Here is a 20851-nt window from a genome sequence, read left to right as displayed (position 1 = left end):
GTTATAGTTCGTTACTGTTACAAAATGTTACCACAACACATGATAATACTAAAGAAACAACTAATGTATCAGAAGAGGTGTAAGAATCCGAGACACACGTGACAAAGAGACACAACTTTATCAACTGAAAAAATGGGTGTTTGATTATCAAATGGGAAATTCGTAAGCGCAAAAACACCAAACAAATGAATAGCAACTGTCACATTTCAGACTTGGTACACGTAATCTCTTATGTAGAAAATGATGGATTAAACCTTGTTCTACAGTAAGCTTAACCTCTCACTTGTATGACAGTCGGATAAAGGTTTATGTTTTTGACAACGATGGTCAAGTATTCATTTTTTTCATGATGTATTCATTCGTTTGAAATACAAAATTAATAATAAAAAAAATATAATCTTAGATGGAAATCGGCAAAATTTGGGCGTATCGATCTTGAATAATTTTAAAATGTATTTAATCTGTATCTGTCCTATGTTTTTAATGGTTAGTAACACTGTAAAACCTGCATTTAAAAGTAAATATAAAGATGTATCAAGTATTAAACCATACCTGATGCATCGAAAGATTTGCAAGTGCCGTCTTTTGAAAGCATTCCGAGTTTATGGAACTGTAGTGATGATGTCGGTCGTACACACAAATTGCAACCAGCTACAATGGCTGCATCACAGTGCCCTTGTCTAATGCTGTGAAAAGCTTGATCCATGGCCGTCAAACTGGAAGAGCAGGCAGTGTCTACACTGAGGCTTGGACCTAAACAAAAATAATACTTGATAGTGTAATCGTACTTATGGAAACATACCTGTAGGACTAAAAAAAGGGCAGAAGATAACCACAGGAATACTCAAACTCAAACTAGAAATTACGAAAAACAATCACTTTTCTCAATTCATTATTTAGATAAGATAGTATAAGGTCACAATTGGGAGAGAACATTTAAGTCATGAATCGATACGGGTTTGTCGCGATTTTATCGGTTTCGGTGAATGGTTCAGATATATAACATATCGAAACAACAATCATGCATCAACACAACAACTCGTATATAAATAATAACTCAGCTAAAATCCCTTAAGTTTCAACTATGACTAATTAAATACAACGTTTCAACTGGACGAAAGTAGATGATTGCCAGTAAATTATAAATGATCTGTTTGATGCAAATAACACAAACAATAATGTCTGGAGACCCAAGCGCAATTTACTCAAACTCGCAATTTCAATATCATGGAAGCCAAGGAAATGAATAATAGGTCTTACAAAGGAGGATCCCAAATAATAGATTGAATCGTCCAATGTAAATTTCGGAAAAGCATCTCAATATTTGAACGGATAATTTATTAAAAATAGATCTATAAAATCACATATTTTATGTTGAATGGAAGGACAATTCCAATATTTATACTACATGTATCTACGAATGATCTAGTTACCGGTTTTCGACTAGAACATTGTAGTATCAAGTAGGGAACCAAGTGACATTCATTGAGGACCAGAAGTGTACCGAAATACCCAGAACGTCATTATTAATTGAAAATGCAAATATTGAGAATAAACATAAAAAACTTATTTCAATAATTATAATTTTTTTCAAAATTTCTATTATCTTTAATATGAATAAAATATAAAAATAAAGATGTGGTATGATTGCCAATGAGACAACTATCCACAAAAGACCAAAATGACACAGACATTAACAACTATAGGTCACCGTACGGCTTTCAACAATGAGCAAAACCCATACCACATAGTCAGCTATAAAAGGCCCCGATAAGACAATGTAAAACAATTCAAACAAGAAAACTAACGGCCATATTTATGTGAAAAAAATAAACGAAAAATAAATATGACAAACTTAAACAAACGACAACCACTGAATGTACAGGCTCCTGACTTGGGACAGGAACATACATAAATAATGTTGCGGGGTTAAACATGTAAGCGGGATCCCAACCCTCCCCCTAACCTGGGACAGTGGTATAACAGTACAACATAAGAACGAACTATAAAAATCAGTTGAAAAAGGCTTAACTCATCAGATGCACAAAAAATACAAGTGGACGTGGCCGGGTACTTATACATCCCGACACAAAAAGACACAATGAACAGATCTGAGAGTACTCGCAGTTATCTGACAGCTAGTTCAAAGCCCCTAACAACTTATAAATAAATCATGCATCTTAGACTAAACTATCAATCCGTACACATCCAACATCCAATGGATTTTGTGTTAAGACGTCATAAACAGCCAGAGAAAAACACGACTTTGTGCAATGCGAAGTTACAGGTATCGACAGATTGTAGATCTATGAATATGTATATGAATATATCAAACTAGTAATATTTAGTGAGCTTTTAATTTGCTGATATTAAAATCAATATTTATACCAATAAAAAAAATATTCAAAAGTTTTACCACACAACATTTAAAGCACAATATTCCCCAACTCAATATTGCATGTTCATTTTTTATGATAATTTGTCCCCATCTAGGAAAAATGACTAGAGATGAATATCAAAGTTATATTATTTGATATTCTTGCATACATTCATAGTAAAGAAACTTTGTCTCCTTAATGAGAATCTATCCAAAAGTACATTTTTGTGTTTATTGTGATAATATTAATCTCAGGAATGGAGTATACTAAAATTGCGTCTAAAGGAAGGCTATAACAATTCATAAAAGAATATTTTATTAGTAATTGTAAGCTAGTACTTTTACTTTATTTAAAAAAATAAAAAATGGTACACTTGAGAATTTAGTAATATTTCGGCAAATGAGATATTAGGTTATTAAATTATTTTTTTTTTTTTTTAAATATTTCCAAATATGAATTTTATATTGTGAATGCTGCATGCTAAAAGTATTTGATTAATAAAGGCAACAGTAGTATATCGCTGTTCAAAACTCATAAATCCATGGACATAAAAAAAAATTATTTAAAAATTTTAAAATAAAATGATTAAGCATGTCACTGTAAAACAGATACTTTTTATGAACAATATTCAGAAACACTTTCACAAACTCATGATATATGATTTGAAAAGGAAATAGAGTATATTTTGTAGTGGACATAAATTTTCAGTGACATATTGACCCCAAGAACCTGACAATATTCCGTTGAGAAGGACACTATTTCTGAATAAAATACTGTCCTGAGCAGTATGTTATTATAAAATATTTTTTGCAGACAACATTTTGTCAGGCAAAAACTGTATCAAGGGAGCATTATTTTATGATACTGTTACATGAATAAATTGTTTATTTGTCCTCGGAAATTTGCACCAAAAAACTCCCAAAATCAATACCATATTTCAAGCTTTGAAGTTTTTATTGTAATATTTATGGGCAAAAAATCTACTTCATCTATAAACATCACATATTTCATTAGAATCAAAGCACAGTCTAACATGACATAAAGAGTTATCTCTGCTTTATTTGAGAAAAAAATATCATTTCAGTTTCTGTCATCATGCATGTTGACACAGTTCAAACCTTTAAAATCAAAGAAAAAGGACAGTCTATTCGCAAACATATGAAATACATACCATGTAAAATATTTCAGTTGTAAATTAAAAAATATGAATACTGCATGCCTTAACCCTAAACATGAAAAGCGTTTGATTCAACATGTCACGGTTACTTTTCATGAACTATTTTCTGAAACCCTTTACAAATTCATGACGTATGATTCCCCAGACAAGCCATGCTTTGATTAGGAAACAGAGAATATTGTAGTGGACAGAAATTCTCAGTGACATATTGACCCTAAAAACCTGACAATATATATATTATCATAAAATAACTTTGTCCGGCGGAAACTGTTTCGAGGGGACATTATTTAATGATGCTGTTACATATGAAAATCGAATATTTGTTCTTGGTTTGCACAGCCTCTCCCTCCCCACCCCGACAACAAGTCAATACCATTAGGCATATTTCAAGCTTTTCAGTTTTATAGATATATTATGGTCAAAAAAGCTATCTCATTTATAACTATCACACATTTCAGTTGAAGCATAGCATAATCTAAAATGACATTAAGAGTTATGCCTCCTTCATTTGAAAGAAATGTTTGTTTCAGTTTTTGTCATTAATATAAACACAGTTCAAACCTTTGAAATCAAAGAAAAAGGACAGTCTATTTGCAAACATTGTTCGATGGCATCCTATCATATGGTAACCAAGAGTTGTATCTGGATCAGACGACCAAGTATCATGTGACTCTGATAGACTGCTACCAATAAAAACTCCAGTTCTTGATCCTCTCAAACAGTCTGGACTAACTCCTTTAAATATATAATGGTTCAATATAAGTAAGACGGAGCTGTTGGTAAAATCTATATATGGAATAGCTAGCAAATGACAGAAATAAAAGGCAATTGAACATCCTGAATACATTATGAAGTAGAAAAATATCTTATGACACCGACATCTCAAATTGAGAAAGGAATAGGGGAATGTGTCAAAGCGACAACAACCCGACCATACAGCAGACAATAGCTAACATTTTTTTTTATGTAAGTTAAACAAGAATGTGTCCAAAGTACACGGATGCCCCACTTGCACTATCCTTTTCCATGTCTCATGGACCATGAAATTGGGTAATAATCTAATTTTGCATTATAATTAGAAAGATCATACTATAGGGAACATATGTACTAAGTTTCAAGTTGATTGAACTTCAGCTTCATCAAAAACTACCTTGACCAAAAACTCTAACCTGAAACTCCCACTTTCATTTTCTATGTTCAGTGGACCATGAAATTGGAGTCAAAAGTCTAATTTGGCTTTAAAATTAGAAAGATCATATCATAAGCAACAGGTGTACTAAGTGTCAAGTTAATTGGACTTCAGCTTCATCAAAAACTACCTTGACCAAAAACTTTAACCTGAACGAACGCACAGACGAACGAACGGAGCCACAGACCAGAAAACATAATGCCCCTCCACTATCGTAGGTGGGGCATAAAACATTATAAGAATTAATATAATTAGCTACATACCAGCATCAATGATAGATTCATAGGTTACTTCAAATAGTAATCTTAATTGAGGGTCCATACTATTGGCCTGCTTTTGGTGAATACTAAAGAATTCTGCATCAAACTTGGTAATATTCTTAAGTTTTCCCATTCTTGCAGGCAGGCCATGAAGTCCTGAAAAGATAATTTTAATTATTTGATCGATGAACACAGATCAATATATCACTAACTAAATAGTTATAGATTTTTTATACACAAATTTTGATTTTTAGGCAAACACGATATATTTGAACTAAACTTACCACATATCTAATTACAGAGCACGCAGAAATGAATATTTCATTTTCTTTTTTATTAACCTTTGTTTTATATATGAATAAAACATTACAAGAGTCATCTGCTCAGAAATATATTTTTCGTCAAATATTGCTGTATATATAGTGATTGCTGATCATTGCTAATATTAACTACGTTCAGGGATACATGAATATATCATGTATATGAACTATGACATTTTTATATAAACGTTGATTCTATTTTGTGTGACTCTTTCTATTATATTCTTTCATATTCCATCGATTGTGCATTGTTTGATTTATTCTCTTATGGGACACAAGTTAAACAAAACGAACTCCAAGGTAAATAAATAATATAATAAACTGACAAAATTTAACGTTTTGAACTAACGAAACTAGTGGAAAATAACTGTCATACTCCTGAATTTGGAAAGGCATTATGATTGCTTCTATTAATAATTACAGAACTTGGACTTTTCAATGTCCAAATTATTTTATAGCCCATTGACCGAAACCCATACTGAAAAAGGTATTATGCATACCTGACATATCTACCTATCAAGTTGATCAAATTCACAGAAAGAACTCTGTCAAGTAAACTTTAATTCTTTTATATTTATGCAATTAAAAACGTCAAATTTAATATTCTATAAGCATATTACAAATTGATTAATTTCATATAATGGACTGATTTTTTTTTGTATATGGTTACCAAGTCAAGAAGCCGTCATTTCATTTATTTGGTGTTCTTAATATTTGGCATGTACTTATGAACTGTAAAAGAAATTGTCACAATTAAATGATTTGTTTTGATAAGATGACATTTTGTGCAAATGTTTTTAGTACTTTGAGATCAACATATTATTGATAACGTTATTGGATGCTTTTGAATATCGAGCCTCATAAATACTTTTGTCTTTTTAATTTTTGACACACGACAAACCGATTGATTTTTTTGTATGACTTATCTATAGTAAATACTATTTTTTATTTTATCAAAGATCGCAGATAAAATATAATATTATGAATTTTAATAAGAATAAGTTTTCATTGTACTTTTTCTTGATTGGACAAAAACAATCATATTACACGTTTTTGTAAGATGTCAACGTCTTATAAACACACCAACAAAAGCATAAAAGCCATGTATTATTACGATATAGTCCAAGGTTTAATTTTATCGAATTAAAAACTTGTTTTATGACAAGTTATCCATTTACACTTTTTCCAATACATTATGTATTACTGAAAAAATATTAACCAGGGTTTTCGATATCACAAACTAGTCAAAACATTTACTAAATTTTATCATCGGTATAAAGACATCATACGTAAATATAGCTCAACATGCAGACTTCTTATACGTTCAGGTATTTCACATTCAATTTTTTATGGAAATATTCTTTATAAAGAACAAAGGTGTCAGTATTCACCTCATAAACTTACAAAACCTTTGAATAGACTTATTAAGAAGGGATATAATTACGATACTGTTGTCAAGTCATTAGAGATTGCATATTTTGGCGTTAATATTGAGTCACTGATAAGGTCTTTGCATCGGAACTAAACACATTTATTCTTAAAACAGTTGTTGGCATGACACGGGTTATGTTCTTCTTATATATGTTATGATGGTATGATACTAAAACCCTAACAGGAAGGATTCTGTCTGATGTTCAGTCAGTTTAATTGAAGTCTGGAGCTGGCATGTCAGTTAACTGCTAGTAGTCTGTTGTTATTTATGTATTATTGTCATTTTGTTTATTTTCTTTGGTAACATCTTCTGACATCAGACTCGGACTTCTCTTGAACTGAATTTCAATTTGCGTATTGTTATGCGTTTACTTTTCTACATTGGTTAGATGTATAGGGGGAGGGTTGAGATCTCACAAACATGTTTAACCCCGCCGCATTTTTTGCGCCTGTCCCAAGTCAGGAGCCTCTGGACTTTGTTAGTCTTGTATAATGTTAATTTTGGTTTCTTGTGTACAATTTGGAAATAAGTATGGCGTTCATTATCACTGAACTAGTATATATTTGTTAAGGGGCCAGCTGAGAGACGCCTCCGGTTGCGGACATTTCTCGCTACATTGAAGACCTGTTGGTGACCTTCTGCTGTTGTGTTTTTATTTGGTCGGGTTGTTGTCTCTTTTACACATTCCCCATTTCCATTCTCAATCTTATTAGCAATATTACTGAGTCACCTTTTCAAAGTTATGATAAGGCGTTGCCCCTAGTATCGAAAATAATAAATATATCCTTCTAATATATTATTTCTGGCAGATAATCCGAAGAAATCAGTTTCTTTTATTTTGGCTTTTTTCAAACGTATTGCGGTACTTTTGAAAATAAAAAAAAAACCTGCCATAAAACCTTACTTTAAGATGTTGTCATAATTTTTTATAGATGAGTCAAGTTGTGACGCAGCAATATATTATGCTTAATCTTTATTATCTTAATACACCACTCGTGCCTACTTTACCAAAACTATGTGTATGTGTTAAATCACAATTTTATGACAATTTTATTGATTTCAACATGTTTTTGACGTCCGAGTTAAATAACAACTGACTTTTCTATTTTAAAGTATGTAGATGTTTAATCTTATTGATTGAAAACGTTCTTTTTAGCAATTCTCACACAAAATGTGACTAGTTACTAATCATAAAGGGGTTACTGGGTTTCCACTAAAGTCAAAACACTCTTATCAACCAAAATAAACTACTGGTTAAATTTCAGAATTTTGACTTTGTAAACTTAGTTAAGGTGGTACCCAACACTTTCACTAAAATTAATTTGGCTTTTTTAATTTTCATAAAATGTTGTCAAAGTACTTTGACCCTTTAACAAAAATATAAAAATTTCAAAAACTTTGAACCAATCGTTTTGTCAGAAAATTACACTGGTTATATAACAGATTGACAAACACCATTTTTGATCATTGAAAAGCTTTATATTCCTTTTACAACACAACGTTATTAGAACATTTATCTGACTTTGCAGAGTTATCTCCCTGTAGATTTAGGTACCACCTTAATGTATTTTTACAAAAAAAAATGGTGGATATCACCTGTTTAAAGGGAGTTCGCTTCTTGGTTTCAAAGTAATAAACTTTTCAAAACACTAGTTTATATGGAAAGGAAATTAATAAAGGAATTCAAAGAGCAAACAAAATATATAGGTCACCCTGCTTGTTTTCGAGATATTAGCCATTGAAATTTTGGCGGAAAAATATTCTCTCTTGACTTTTCATAGCTTTATCATTGACAAGTTGAAGTTCTCAAAAACTGTTAAAAGTAATTAAAATTTTAAAAGACTTTAACAGATGACTTATTATTATACATGTTAAAGATTTACAAAAAGAAAAATGGGGGTCACCGGGCATATTTTTTCAAGGCATTCAAATCTATAAAACCAGTGGATTCAGAAAATCTGACAAAAAGTCTAAAACATGACAAGCCAGCTTCCTTAATAGCTAGTTGAACCTCCCACTAGAGTGACAGTTGTATCTTGTTTAGTTGACATAATTGACACAATTGTTAGTATTACGTTAAAGTATTGTTATTTATAATTGTCCAATGAATAAATGTATCATCAGTTTTAATGTAGCTTACAGTTTTAACAGATTTTACGTCTGGCGTACTAAATTATAATCCTGGTACCTTTGATAACTATTTACGTAATCATCTGACTACTCATTTCCAATATATAATTTGAAATAATTATTATAAAGTTTTATATTTTATATCTTCCCAAATCAAACCAAGACAATTCTTTTTTTTTATTTTCTGAACAATATTTAGCCTGTATACGAAGAGTTACTAGTAGCTAGAAACAAAGTGATAACAATGTTTTAATGATATTCAGATTCCATCACACCAACGAGTGAGCTACGATATTTCTCCTCTCGAAGCATTTTTTTAAATCTAAAGCGAGAGGCATGCTGAGCTTTTTAAATAAGTAAGATTTAACAGTTCAGCAGCCGGTTGTACGAAAGTGTCATTAGCTTCATGAGTCATTAAGGCTTAATGATGCATTAAGTTGTTAATGTAACATTAGTTAATGAGTCCATTAAAATGTGTTGCAGGAAGCACAATTTTGCTGCTCATTAACTAATGAACATTTAATGAAGGGTGCGTCATTAAACTATCATTAAATATTGGTTTTCCCTTAAATATTTCCCACAATTCCCTAAGTTGTAAACATCCGTCGTCTGCAAAGTTATCATCAACAACTATGTAGATGCCTGCTGGTGCCTCTAAAACACACATAAATAAATTTAAAAAATTGAATGAACTGAAATAACCTTGATCACGGAACTGGTACAGCAAAACAAACAATAAACGTAATTTAAACCAATTGAGATCAACTGAAATAACACGGAACAGCAAATCATTTCATTATCAAATAACAAATTAAAGTCTATAGTGACGGTACCAGTTCCGTGGCAGGTGAAAAGAAGCGTTTGGAATAAAAGCACATTACCGAAAAGGTTAACCCTTTAGGTGATCTTAGGTGTGTGTCGCAGATCAAGAACAGAAATTCAAAAAACAAAATGGCCCAACTTGCAGTGGCAAAAAGGCATGCATAAATTTACGGAAAAGGCCCATGACAACTAGAAAACTACCGGTGGTCCACCATAAAAACCTTTGACGAAACACAACTTGAAAAGAAAATAGTGGATACCTACAAGGATTGCCCTAGTTGTGAAACCGTAGCTCATATGTCCTTATGTTATCATTTGACCATTTGCCTACCATACAGCTACGGATTTTTTTCCTATTTCAAAACGTTCAGAATTGTTTCCCAAAAATGTATTGTTTATAATCCATGCAAAGCTTGTTAATATATAGTTCGTTTAGTTATGGTCCTCAAATAGTAAAAAAAAACCACAAGGACTTCAATATGGGCTACGATTCCGCAGCTAGGATTGCCGAGTTTTGGGATGGAAATATGACTGAGGAGTGGAAATGAAATGAAATGAATTGAAGCAATATTGACAAGGATTCCAGTCTTGCTATAACGGGATGTACTAACATGAGAAACAAATAAGAAACGCAATGAACGAAACGAAACAAAATAACAACCTTTTTATATGATGTAAAAAGGACAACACTGTGATATATGTATGTATAAAAAAAAAAAAAAAAAACGACAGACAATAATGACAGACAGCTACGATCGACAACAACTGAGATAAAAGCTCCTGAGTAGGGACAAGCACATAAAGAATGTGACAGGGTTTGAAATATGTTTGCATAATTTTCCGATTTGTAAATATTTACACATGAAGCGCAATAGATCTGCTAACCCTTCCCGAGAACATAGGATCAAGCATGATTATTTTTTAGTGGGATTGGTGTTGCTCAGTCTTAAGTTCTGTATTGTTTTGTGAACTGATTAGTTTATTTCAACGTGTTTTTTTTATTGCCATGGCACTGCATGTAAGTTTCTCTTCGACTTTAGTATCAGTTAAGAGTTTTCTGCCTCTTTTTTTTTTACTAATTCGTGGTATTCTAGTACTCGCGATCCAAATATTATATAGTCTTGTAGTCTAACATATATATATATAAGTACGTCTGAGTCAGTGACAACCCTACAACAGATGTATCCATCGGATCGCCATCAATGATGGTGATACATGGCTGTGTACATAATGTATATACAACTCGTCTAAACATCAACCCAACAATGTTAGATCTGTAAATTTGCTTTCGCAAATTTTTGGTTCTTCCCTCGCCGGGATTCGAACCCATGCTACTGTGATATCGAGACACCAAATCGCCTGCATTGCAGCCGTCCCGCTAGACCACACGACCACCTGGGCTCTCAAAAAAAGAGCTTTCGGTGGCCATATGTTACCTTTCCACGTCAGTTTTAATCTAGCGGCGCTAGACTGTAACTTGCTGGTGATATAAAAATAAGAAGATGTAGTATACTTACAACCAGAGGCTGATTTAGGGCGGGCCTGGCCCCCCCTTTTTTGGGGAAAACAATTTGGTTGCTTATGTAGGAAATCACTGAAGCGTGACTAAAGTGGGTCCCCTCTTAGGCAGTCAGTGGGCTCCCACTTATGAAAAATTCTAAATCCGACACTGACTATATAAACAACTCTCCATTAGAGACCAAAATTAAAATAAGGTTGGCAACTATCGGTTACTGTAAGGTCTTCAGCAATGAGCAAAACCTTAACGTATATATAAATCGAAATAACAAATGTGTTAAACAATACAAACGAGAAAACTAAGGGCCAGATTTAAGTACAAAACAATAACCGAAAATAAAATATAATACAAGCAACAAATGACAACCACTAATAATAATTCAGACACGAGTGATCAGTGGTGGCCATTATTTATAACAAATCCTTGATATACGCGATTAAAGCAGTGCCAAATGACGGAAGTTGTATACCCATCCCCCTCAAAATAAAAAAATAATAAAAATATTTCGCTTAGTCCGAGATTGTTTTTTTTTTTCAATATACAATAGCAGAGGGTCATTACGTTTTCTTGTCTGTTGTTCAATGCGTTCGTCCGGCCTTGAACAGATTTCAGCTTTGGCAACGGTCAAGGGGGGTTTTGTCTCGCATGAATTCAGTTGCAGAAAGACATATTTCAGAAGGTATAGTATTTGAATTCTTTATCAATTCTACAAAGATGTCTTGTGTAATATGAAATTTTCCACTTGAAATATGATTATTGTTCTTGACTTTTTTTTTATATATAATTCAATGAACTTTTATGTTATATTGATATTCTCGTATTATAGGTACTAGGGTAAAAACATCTGGTATGTATGTAACTTGTAAAGTCCTCATTTCTTTGATTTTGTCGTATTTGAAAAAAAATGGTATACAGATAGTAGAACTATATTTGGTGTATGGAATGCTATATATCAATATCTATGGTGGGTATCTATGGCTGTCTGGCAGGTGTTATTTGACCGTGACCTTATTTTCAACAATGACCAAAGCCCATACCGCAATGTCAGCTATAAAAGGTCCCGAAATGACAAATGTAACACAATTCAAACAAGTCATGTTTCCATGTATGATTCTTCTATTTTGTATGCTGAATACAGATTTGAATCCAGTTTTTCGGTTCAATGAATTTCAAAATGAGATTGCTAAAAGACTAATGTTTTGATGATCAAGTCAAAGTTTTTGGCGAGGATACATGTTGTTCATCATGATGTTGAAGTCAAAGCAACAAATGATCACTCTGATCCTTGTGCTGTGAACACATTTCCCTTTTCAATAGATCTTTGTTAGGCTCGTTGGACATGCACCAGTGGAAACATATGTATACCAGAAATCGTCGACTTTGGGAGGCACAATCACAGGCATTTGTCTCAGAAAAAAAATCCTTTCAAGTATACCTTTTTAAAAAAATTTCGGAGACAAGTGCCTGTTGGCACAATTCATCAGTAAAAATCATTATGTACAGCGCATATACATACAAATCACAAGTTTACAAATCAAGATTTTATTATAAGATGTGTATCCAGACCAAAATTTACCCCAAAATCCCTGTCTTCTCTATTAAATACAGAAAAGTGGGCCCACTTGAATTCGTATTATATCATTTGCAAAAAATTGTCTACAGTCATATGTTCACAGAATGAAATAACACAATTTCGTCAAAAGTTTTTCAGTTGCTGAAAAATTAGAGTTGGTCATGCAAATCGTTTTTCTTTTTCTTATTGGTAAATATAGTTAATGAAAATGATACATGTATAAGGAGAAGAATAATTATTCATTTTAGTGCAACCTGGATTAACAAATAAATACATGTTTTAAAATACAAAATAATCAGCCAGTCAAATAGGCTTAGGATGCACTTTGTGAAAATAATACATGTATTCTTATCGGATGTTCAGTGGTTGTCGTCTGTTTATGTGATTCATATTTGTTTCTCGTTTTTCTATAGATTATAGACCATTTGTTTTCCCGTTTGAATGGTTTTACACAAGTTATTTTTTGGCCCCTGTATAGCTTGCTGTTCGGTGTTAGCCAAGGCTCTGCGTTAAAGCCCATACCTTGACCTATACTGGTTTACTTTTAAAATTGTTACTTAGCAGAATGGAGAGGGTTTGTTTCATTGGTACTCATACCACATCTTCATATACATGTATGTATGATGATGGTATCTTTATCTAAATCATATTCCCGGAGAAAAATGATAATGGAATCGAAAAGTACTAGTATATGATTTATATATTTTGGAATGAATTTTTACCGATTTCGAGATTGAAAAGGACAACCCCAAGTCCGATGAACATGCATTTATTTGTTTTTTTCTATTGGGTGCGATTTAACCCGAATCCCATGCCCAACGCGAGTCACTAAAAAGGCACTCAGACGTCATTGCAATCTCGGACGAGCATTATGTATTGTTGTTTGTTGTTATATCATTTGATAAAATATGTGTATTTTCTTTTTTTATCGAGTTGATACCCCGTGGTTGATACAGGCAGGTGCGTGTTACAATGAGGTTTACATATTCAATTGAAGAAACCGGATCAGGACCAAGATAGTGCCCGTAATGGCTTCCATTCTTAATATTATATGACGTCATTTAGTAAACAAGGGATTCCAGTATAACAGTATTTTGACATGTGGAAATGAACTTGTAGGCAAACTGTTTGAGCATGTTATATGTTGGTTGCTTGCTGTTATTTGTCTCTAAATAAATTACATATGAAGCGTATGTTTTCTTTGATAAATCTGTACCAACTTCTAACTTCTTCGTCGTGCATTTAATCTAAATGGTCAACCCGTTCTCTATCAACGCGGTCATGTTTTGGGGTCCAAGTTGGGGCAAACAAAATATTGGCTGCCATTTTTTTATTGCTACTGTACGCTTAATGATGCCCCCCTGTGCATCATTAAATAAATTGATTTTTAATGACACTTTAATGAACTTTTACTTCATTAAACTTTTTGTACAACAGACTTAATGACACATTAGTTAATGATACGCTAATGACACTTTAATGAGCCATTAAATTTAATGAAACGTTCGTACAACCGGCTGCAGAGCAGATAAATATCGAAATACACGAGTAACAGTGGTGGAATTTGTTTTTCTAGACAAATGATTAACATACGTCCTTTTCAGAAATTTGAAATTTGCAGAGACTTTTGTTTGATAAATGTGACTTCATCAGAAATAGGAGCCTTTTTTCAGGACGTCACAATAAAAAATTCCAAAGTGAAGAAAACACATATTTAACAAATGATGAGGAAATTTCTTTACACACCGCTCATGAAATGCGAAAATAGCATATGGATTAAAGAAAGACACATTGCAAACCTTTTGGCCATCTTCTTTCATCATCTGTCACCATGTCATCTTTATTTATCAAATGCTGTTTGAATTCTTCAATATTGTCAGACTCTGGAAGTCTACATGACACACCACTGATGACAACATCTTCTACTCTGCTGTTAAGTTGGCTTGAAACTGGATCCAAGACAAATTGATTAGACCTAGTTCTTCTTTCTCCATTTTTACCAATGGGTTTGTCCTTCTCTGAACCCCGTGATAGACGTTTCAAATACTGTGCATACATTTTTCAGTCCCTGTATGAATAAAAAAGTAGATAAGTAATTTTTATTTGTTTAGAAATCACTTAGTGAATGGTTATTTTTCAGATAACAGAAGAAACAATACAATTCAATACTAATCTTAAGGTTTATGTACCCTTCTGTAGCCAGTTTTGTACGAACTTTTCAAACTTCAATTGTATCAAAACAACAGATATAATGAATAATAGAGATAGGCCATTTAGTACATGTTCCAAGGGGAAATCTGCTGCAAAGCATTATTTTTTACTGTTTCATTGCATTTAATTGAAAAAGAGGACTTTGTGGCAAACAAATCAAGATTTTTATAGAAAATCCGTGAAACTATACTGTACCAAAATTTGTTGTTTAGCAGGCGATTTTCATTATTACTGTGAAATTCTGGTATTCTAATATTGTAAAAAAAAATCAAATGTCATTGGCTATTATTAAATTGGAAAAAACATAAACTTAAGTCAACGAAAATTCAACGGTCAAAGTAGTACAACTGCGTGCAAGTGATAAGTATCAACAATAAGCTGAATATTTAATCTGTGTTTCAGACTAAACATAACTTTTCTAGTTTATGATCGGTAGAAGTTTATGTTTTATCTATGTAATCGAAAAGTCACTGCTACAAACACTACATAAACAGGCGTTCCAACGAACATTGTGTATATTCCAGCTTATCGCTATTTAACAGGTCAAAGTCAAGTTAAAGTGGGTCCAACTATTAAGACGCAAACATATTTTGACCGACTCAGTCTTAGCGTTGTTTGTCTATTAGTTCTAAAAAAAAAATTGGATCCGATCCATGCGTAAAGGTATCACAACATAATTTGTCGAAAGTGGAGGTCACAATGGATTATCACGTCATCACTAAAGAGACAAAATATCTTATATGGTAGAGCCTAATTTTATTTACATGTTTTTGTTCAGTATCATGTATAACGTTAATGTGTAAAGATGAAGCTCTATTTACCAAATTATTGATGTAGAAATAGATTTGAAGTACACTCAACGCAATTTTGTAAAGAAATTTATAATGCTTTTTTTTGTACAGTAAATGTAACCCATGTTATCAAAAGTCGACGCTTTAATTTTGTTGCGTAAGTCTTGTTGTAGTGATCACAAAATTAATCAGCGAAACTGTAAGAACTAATGAGATGTAGTATAAGTATACGTACCCATGCATCATACACAAAACAATTAGTTTTTATTATCTGTGGTCGAAAGAAAAATCATTAAAGGTCCGATCAAACATTCATTCTTCGTCGGGTTTTTAAGGAGATAAAGTTTGGTCATTTTCTCATGTGATCTGTCCAAGAATATAGAGATCACCCATATATTTGTGAATCTGATTTATTTATCAAAAATAAATTTCAAATGTCAGCTTGTATAGAAGTCAAAATCAAATTGAATTTAACTTTAAAAACGGACAATATTTTTTTCCAATTTTATTTTCGTCTCAGATTGACTTAACACGGTTGAGATTTTTTTCAGTTGATGCTTACAAATCTGCCAGAAATGATGTATTATTATCGAAAGATCCATATTATCATTGTTTTGAAAATATTGTTAAGAATGACGTTGCCTGTTTCATAAGCTAAACATTCTTTTCATGATCAAGCCATTTCATGAACACTGAAGATATGATATTAAAGTTTCAGAATCATGCTTCAGCCGTAAGTTTAATACACATGAAATAATGTCGTAACCGTCATTGAAATACTGATGAAAATAATATAATAAAAAATGACGATAACAGTAATTATTAATTGTATTTTTTTTAAAAACGTACAAGTAAGCTATACTTGCTCCAATAAGGTTTGATTTACTATAATTTGACAACATAGTTTGAAGTTAAGTTTATGACTGCAAATATAAAAACAAAAATCGAAAGTGCATTGGCCAATGACATAACTGGACCACGATATCAAACTGCCTTTTAACACTGATGCTATCCAATTAGTAAACCCAAATAGACTGTCAATTATACTCCGATTTAACCAATAAATTCACTATTGTGGCGGTGCAACTTCTATCATTTGCATACTTGTACATATAACTATAATTTATTTACGAATGCTTTCAATTGTCTTCAACTTTGTACTTGTTTGGCTTTATAACTATTTTGCTCTGAGCGTCACTGATGAGTATTATGTAGACGAAACGCGCGTCTGGCGTACTAAATTATAATCCTGATACTTCTGATAACTATCATCTTTATTTGAGTTAAACTTGTTTAATTTTTTTTACTTTAAATTTTAATACTTTTATAATCATGACTTACCTAGCTATAAGTTTCAAAAATCAAACTTTTCAAAACGTGCCAAACGTCTTAAAGCAGAATTTATACTTATATAGCAATCAATTGTATTCAAAAATAACTTTTTTTTTTATCATACAACTAAACATAACCAAATATAGTTTTGTCAAAAAAAGGTTTAATATTACAATCATAATTGTAACCTTATCTATGTCCAAAACTGTCAAATATATGTCACTGATATTGAAGAAACGGATTAGTATAAGTTAAATGCTTGTTTCCGGATCCTTTTAGATATTTAATTGTATTAATATTTTATTGCAAACAAAAAAATGTGTACATTATTTAAATTGAACTAAATTTATAAAATATGTTTTCACTTATATCTGTCACAAATTATCACTCTATTAGAAAACAACATAAAAGAAAAGCAATTAAGAAGATTACAATGCAAATAAAATGAAAATATAGTATTTTGATTTTTAATTAAGGCGATAATAAAATTTTAACTTTATTTTCAAATATATTTCTATTTTATTTATTTTTCTATTCATTTTAGACTTTATGTAAAACATACTGTTAAAATGAGGTTTCATTTTTAATTCTTAGTAAGTAATCGGTGTTTATGATGGTACAATACCTTGGTATTATTTCTAAATCGTTGTTTTTGATAGTTTGTTAACCATATGTTTTCAATTGAACGTTTATCTCTGTAGTTGATGAAATTTAATTAGAAATATATGCAAAGTGTTTAAACAAAATGGTTCAAAAATCTACTAAGGATTAATACACTTCAATAAATTCTGAACAAAATACGATTTTGCTGATTTCAGGTCTACTAATTGACTTTTTAATCGTTTTGTGCCGTCCCTGATTCTGAGGAAGTCCATGTGTATATATTTTATGGCGTTCCTGCTCTTGAGATAACCAATGCGGATATATTGCATGTCGTTCCTGCTTCTGAGGCAATCATGGGTATATCATTTATGGCGTTCCTACTTTTGAGGTAACCCATTATGCCAATTGTTTGTTTTGTCCATGCTCCTGAGGTATTTGACATAATTAGTTTGAGATTGTCCAGCCTGATAAAGGCTAAACACATTGTATCTTTTTTTGCTATTAGAATACCAGCTGAATTTCACAGACATAATGATAATCGCCTGACTAACTACAACGTTTTGGAGAAGTTTCATGAGTTAATTAACAACACGTGTGTCTTGGTAAAAATGAAAAGTTTATCCTCTCGATAACAGCACTTGAAAAATACAGTAGGCATTTTTGTTGAAATTACCCGTTCTGTCATTTAATTTTTAACCAATTCATTGTTAATATATAAGTTAATTCAATATTCGTTAAGGGAGTTCGATTCTCAGTTTCAAAGTAATTAACTTTTCAAAACACAATAGATATAGGAAGATGTGGTGTGAGTGCCAATGAGACAACTCTCCATCCAAATAACAATTTAAAAATTAAACCATTATAGGTTAAAGTACGGCCTTCAACACGGAGCCTTGGCTCACACCGAACAACAAGCTATAAAGGGCCCCAAAATTACTAGTGTAAAACCATTCAAACGGGAAAACCAACGGTCTAATCTATATAAACAAAACGAGAAACGAGAAACACGTATATATTACATAAACAAACGACAACTACTGTACATCAGATTCCTGACTTAGGACAGGTGCAAACATTTGCACAAGTTTATATTGATAGGACATTAATAAAGGAATCCAAAAAGCAAACAAATTATATAGGTCACCGTGCTTGTTTTTGAAATATAAGCCTTGAAATGATGGCGGGAAAATATTCTCTCTTGACTTTTCATAGCTTCAACATTGACATGTTTAAGTTCTCAAAAACTATTAAAAATAGTAATAATAAATAAGACTTTTACAGATGGCTTATCATTATACATCTAAAAGATTTACAAAAATAAAAATAGGGATCACCGGGCCAATTTTTTCAAGGCATCATTCAAATGGATAAAACCAGAGGATTCCGAAAATCTGACAAAAAATCCCATATATGACAAGCCAGCTTCCTTAATCCGATTTTTATTGATTTAAGTTCGTGTTGCTCATTGTAATGTTTTATACGAGGATTTTTTACGATTTCTTTTTATCTTTTTATTATTTAGATGGTATTGCTAGATCGTTTTGAATTTTCTTTCGATATCTTGCGCCACTTTTTTCCATTAATTGTCAATTGTATGTAAAACAAATATCGGACCTATACCTTTCTATTAGCATTTCTTAATTATTAAGGATACAAGGTTCATATTATTATATTATCATTTTACTACACTATGTGTAAAAAGTAAACCATTATAAGTCAAATATGGCCTTCAAAACGTAAGCTTGGCTAACACCGAACAGCAAGCTATAAACGCCCCTGCAAATGGCTTGAGTAAAGCCATTCAAACAGGAAAACAAACGGTCTAATCGATATCAAAAACGAAAACCGAAAAATAATTATGACCAACATCAACAAACGACAACCACTAAATAACAGGCTCCTGGCGTATAACAGGTTCAAACAAAAGCAGCGCGTTTAAACAAGATAAATGCAAACAACCCCCTAATATGGGACAGTAGTGCAACAACACAAAACAATATACACTACTGTTATTTTTGTTTCTAATTCTTTGTTCAGTTTCATGTTTGACATTCATATGTGAAGATTATGCTCTGAATACCAAGTTGTTGATGTAGAAATAGATTTGAGGCACACTCAATGAAATTGTATAAACAAATGTATTTTTGAATTCTATATTGCAGCGTGTATGTTACCATGTAACAAATAAATCGACTTTGTAATGTTCTTGCGTCCTATTTGGAATTTTCTACATACGTTTTGATTGTTTAATTGACCACATGGACTGTTAAAAAGACTGCATCTTAGCATTTTTTCGGACGTTGCCGTTAGAACCTTACCTTTTTATCGTGTCATAGATTCCATACTATTATATGCATAACGTCTTTGATATATATTTATCAGCAACTGTAAATTAGTTGACATTTCGGATAGTTTAAATACCCATCGCCATTCAACCATATAGCGTTCAGAAAGCATACATTTTATTAAGTGTAAGGTATTTTTATTTTTTCAAACTCTTAGTTTTATCGAATTTCTATCAAATTTTAATAATGTCAGTATGTCGAGTCACTGGCTACTAGGTTTACAGTAAGCTTCACCGATGTGTTATAATAATCTGAATGTTCATTTAATGTTCATTCAAAAGATCACAAGAATAAATGTTTAGCAAATTTAATGCTCGCAATATAACATTAGATGGTGATATCACCATACTAAGTTAATAGGCGAGAAGTTTAACCTCACAGCCTATCCACGACACATATCTCATTGAACTTATAATTCTATCAAAAGAGCAAAGACCTTTAATTTAATGTTTATATAAGATAAAAAAATTCGTTTGAGTGTATTCGAAAGGTCAGATTTGTATGAGATAAATGCATTGTACTTTAGGATTATCATACGTCATATGTTCATTAAATTCATAATTTTTTTTTTTTTTAACCTTATATATGAATTTTGACATACATTTCATATCTTAAAAAAATTTGTCAACTACTTTCGTGAATTTTCTGATGTCTGATAATTTACATTATCCCTTGTGACAAAACCATTACATCATATATATACGTAACTATTCTGGAAATTGTTCAAGGGTCTTAAAATTGAAATTCTTATCATTTTCAAACATAAGTT

At 31.8% G+C, this 20851-nt stretch overlaps 1 protein-coding gene across 1 annotated transcript in view; it reads right to left on the bottom strand.

The window, feature by feature from the left end:
- Nucleotides 1-14858, bottom strand: part of LOC134690304 (fatty acid synthase-like) — a 35952-nt gene extending 21094 nt beyond the window's left edge. Inside the window, exons 1-4 of the mRNA XM_063550307.1 lie at nt 14600-14858; nt 5008-5160; nt 4117-4290; nt 553-753 (exon numbers count right to left, since the gene is read on the bottom strand). Coding sequence (XP_063406377.1) covers nt 553-753; nt 4117-4290; nt 5008-5160; nt 14600-14858 — 787 coding nt within the window. The remainder of the gene's footprint in view (nt 1-552; nt 754-4116; nt 4291-5007; nt 5161-14599) is intronic.
- Nucleotides 14859-20851: the final 5993 nt, after the last annotated feature.

This window comes from Mytilus trossulus, chromosome 1 (genome assembly GCF_036588685.1).
Source record: "Mytilus trossulus isolate FHL-02 chromosome 1, PNRI_Mtr1.1.1.hap1, whole genome shotgun sequence".
In the NCBI taxonomy this organism is placed as follows: Eukaryota; Metazoa; Mollusca; class Bivalvia; order Mytilida; family Mytilidae; genus Mytilus; species Mytilus trossulus.
This window is presented reverse-complemented; position numbering and strand designations above follow the sequence as displayed.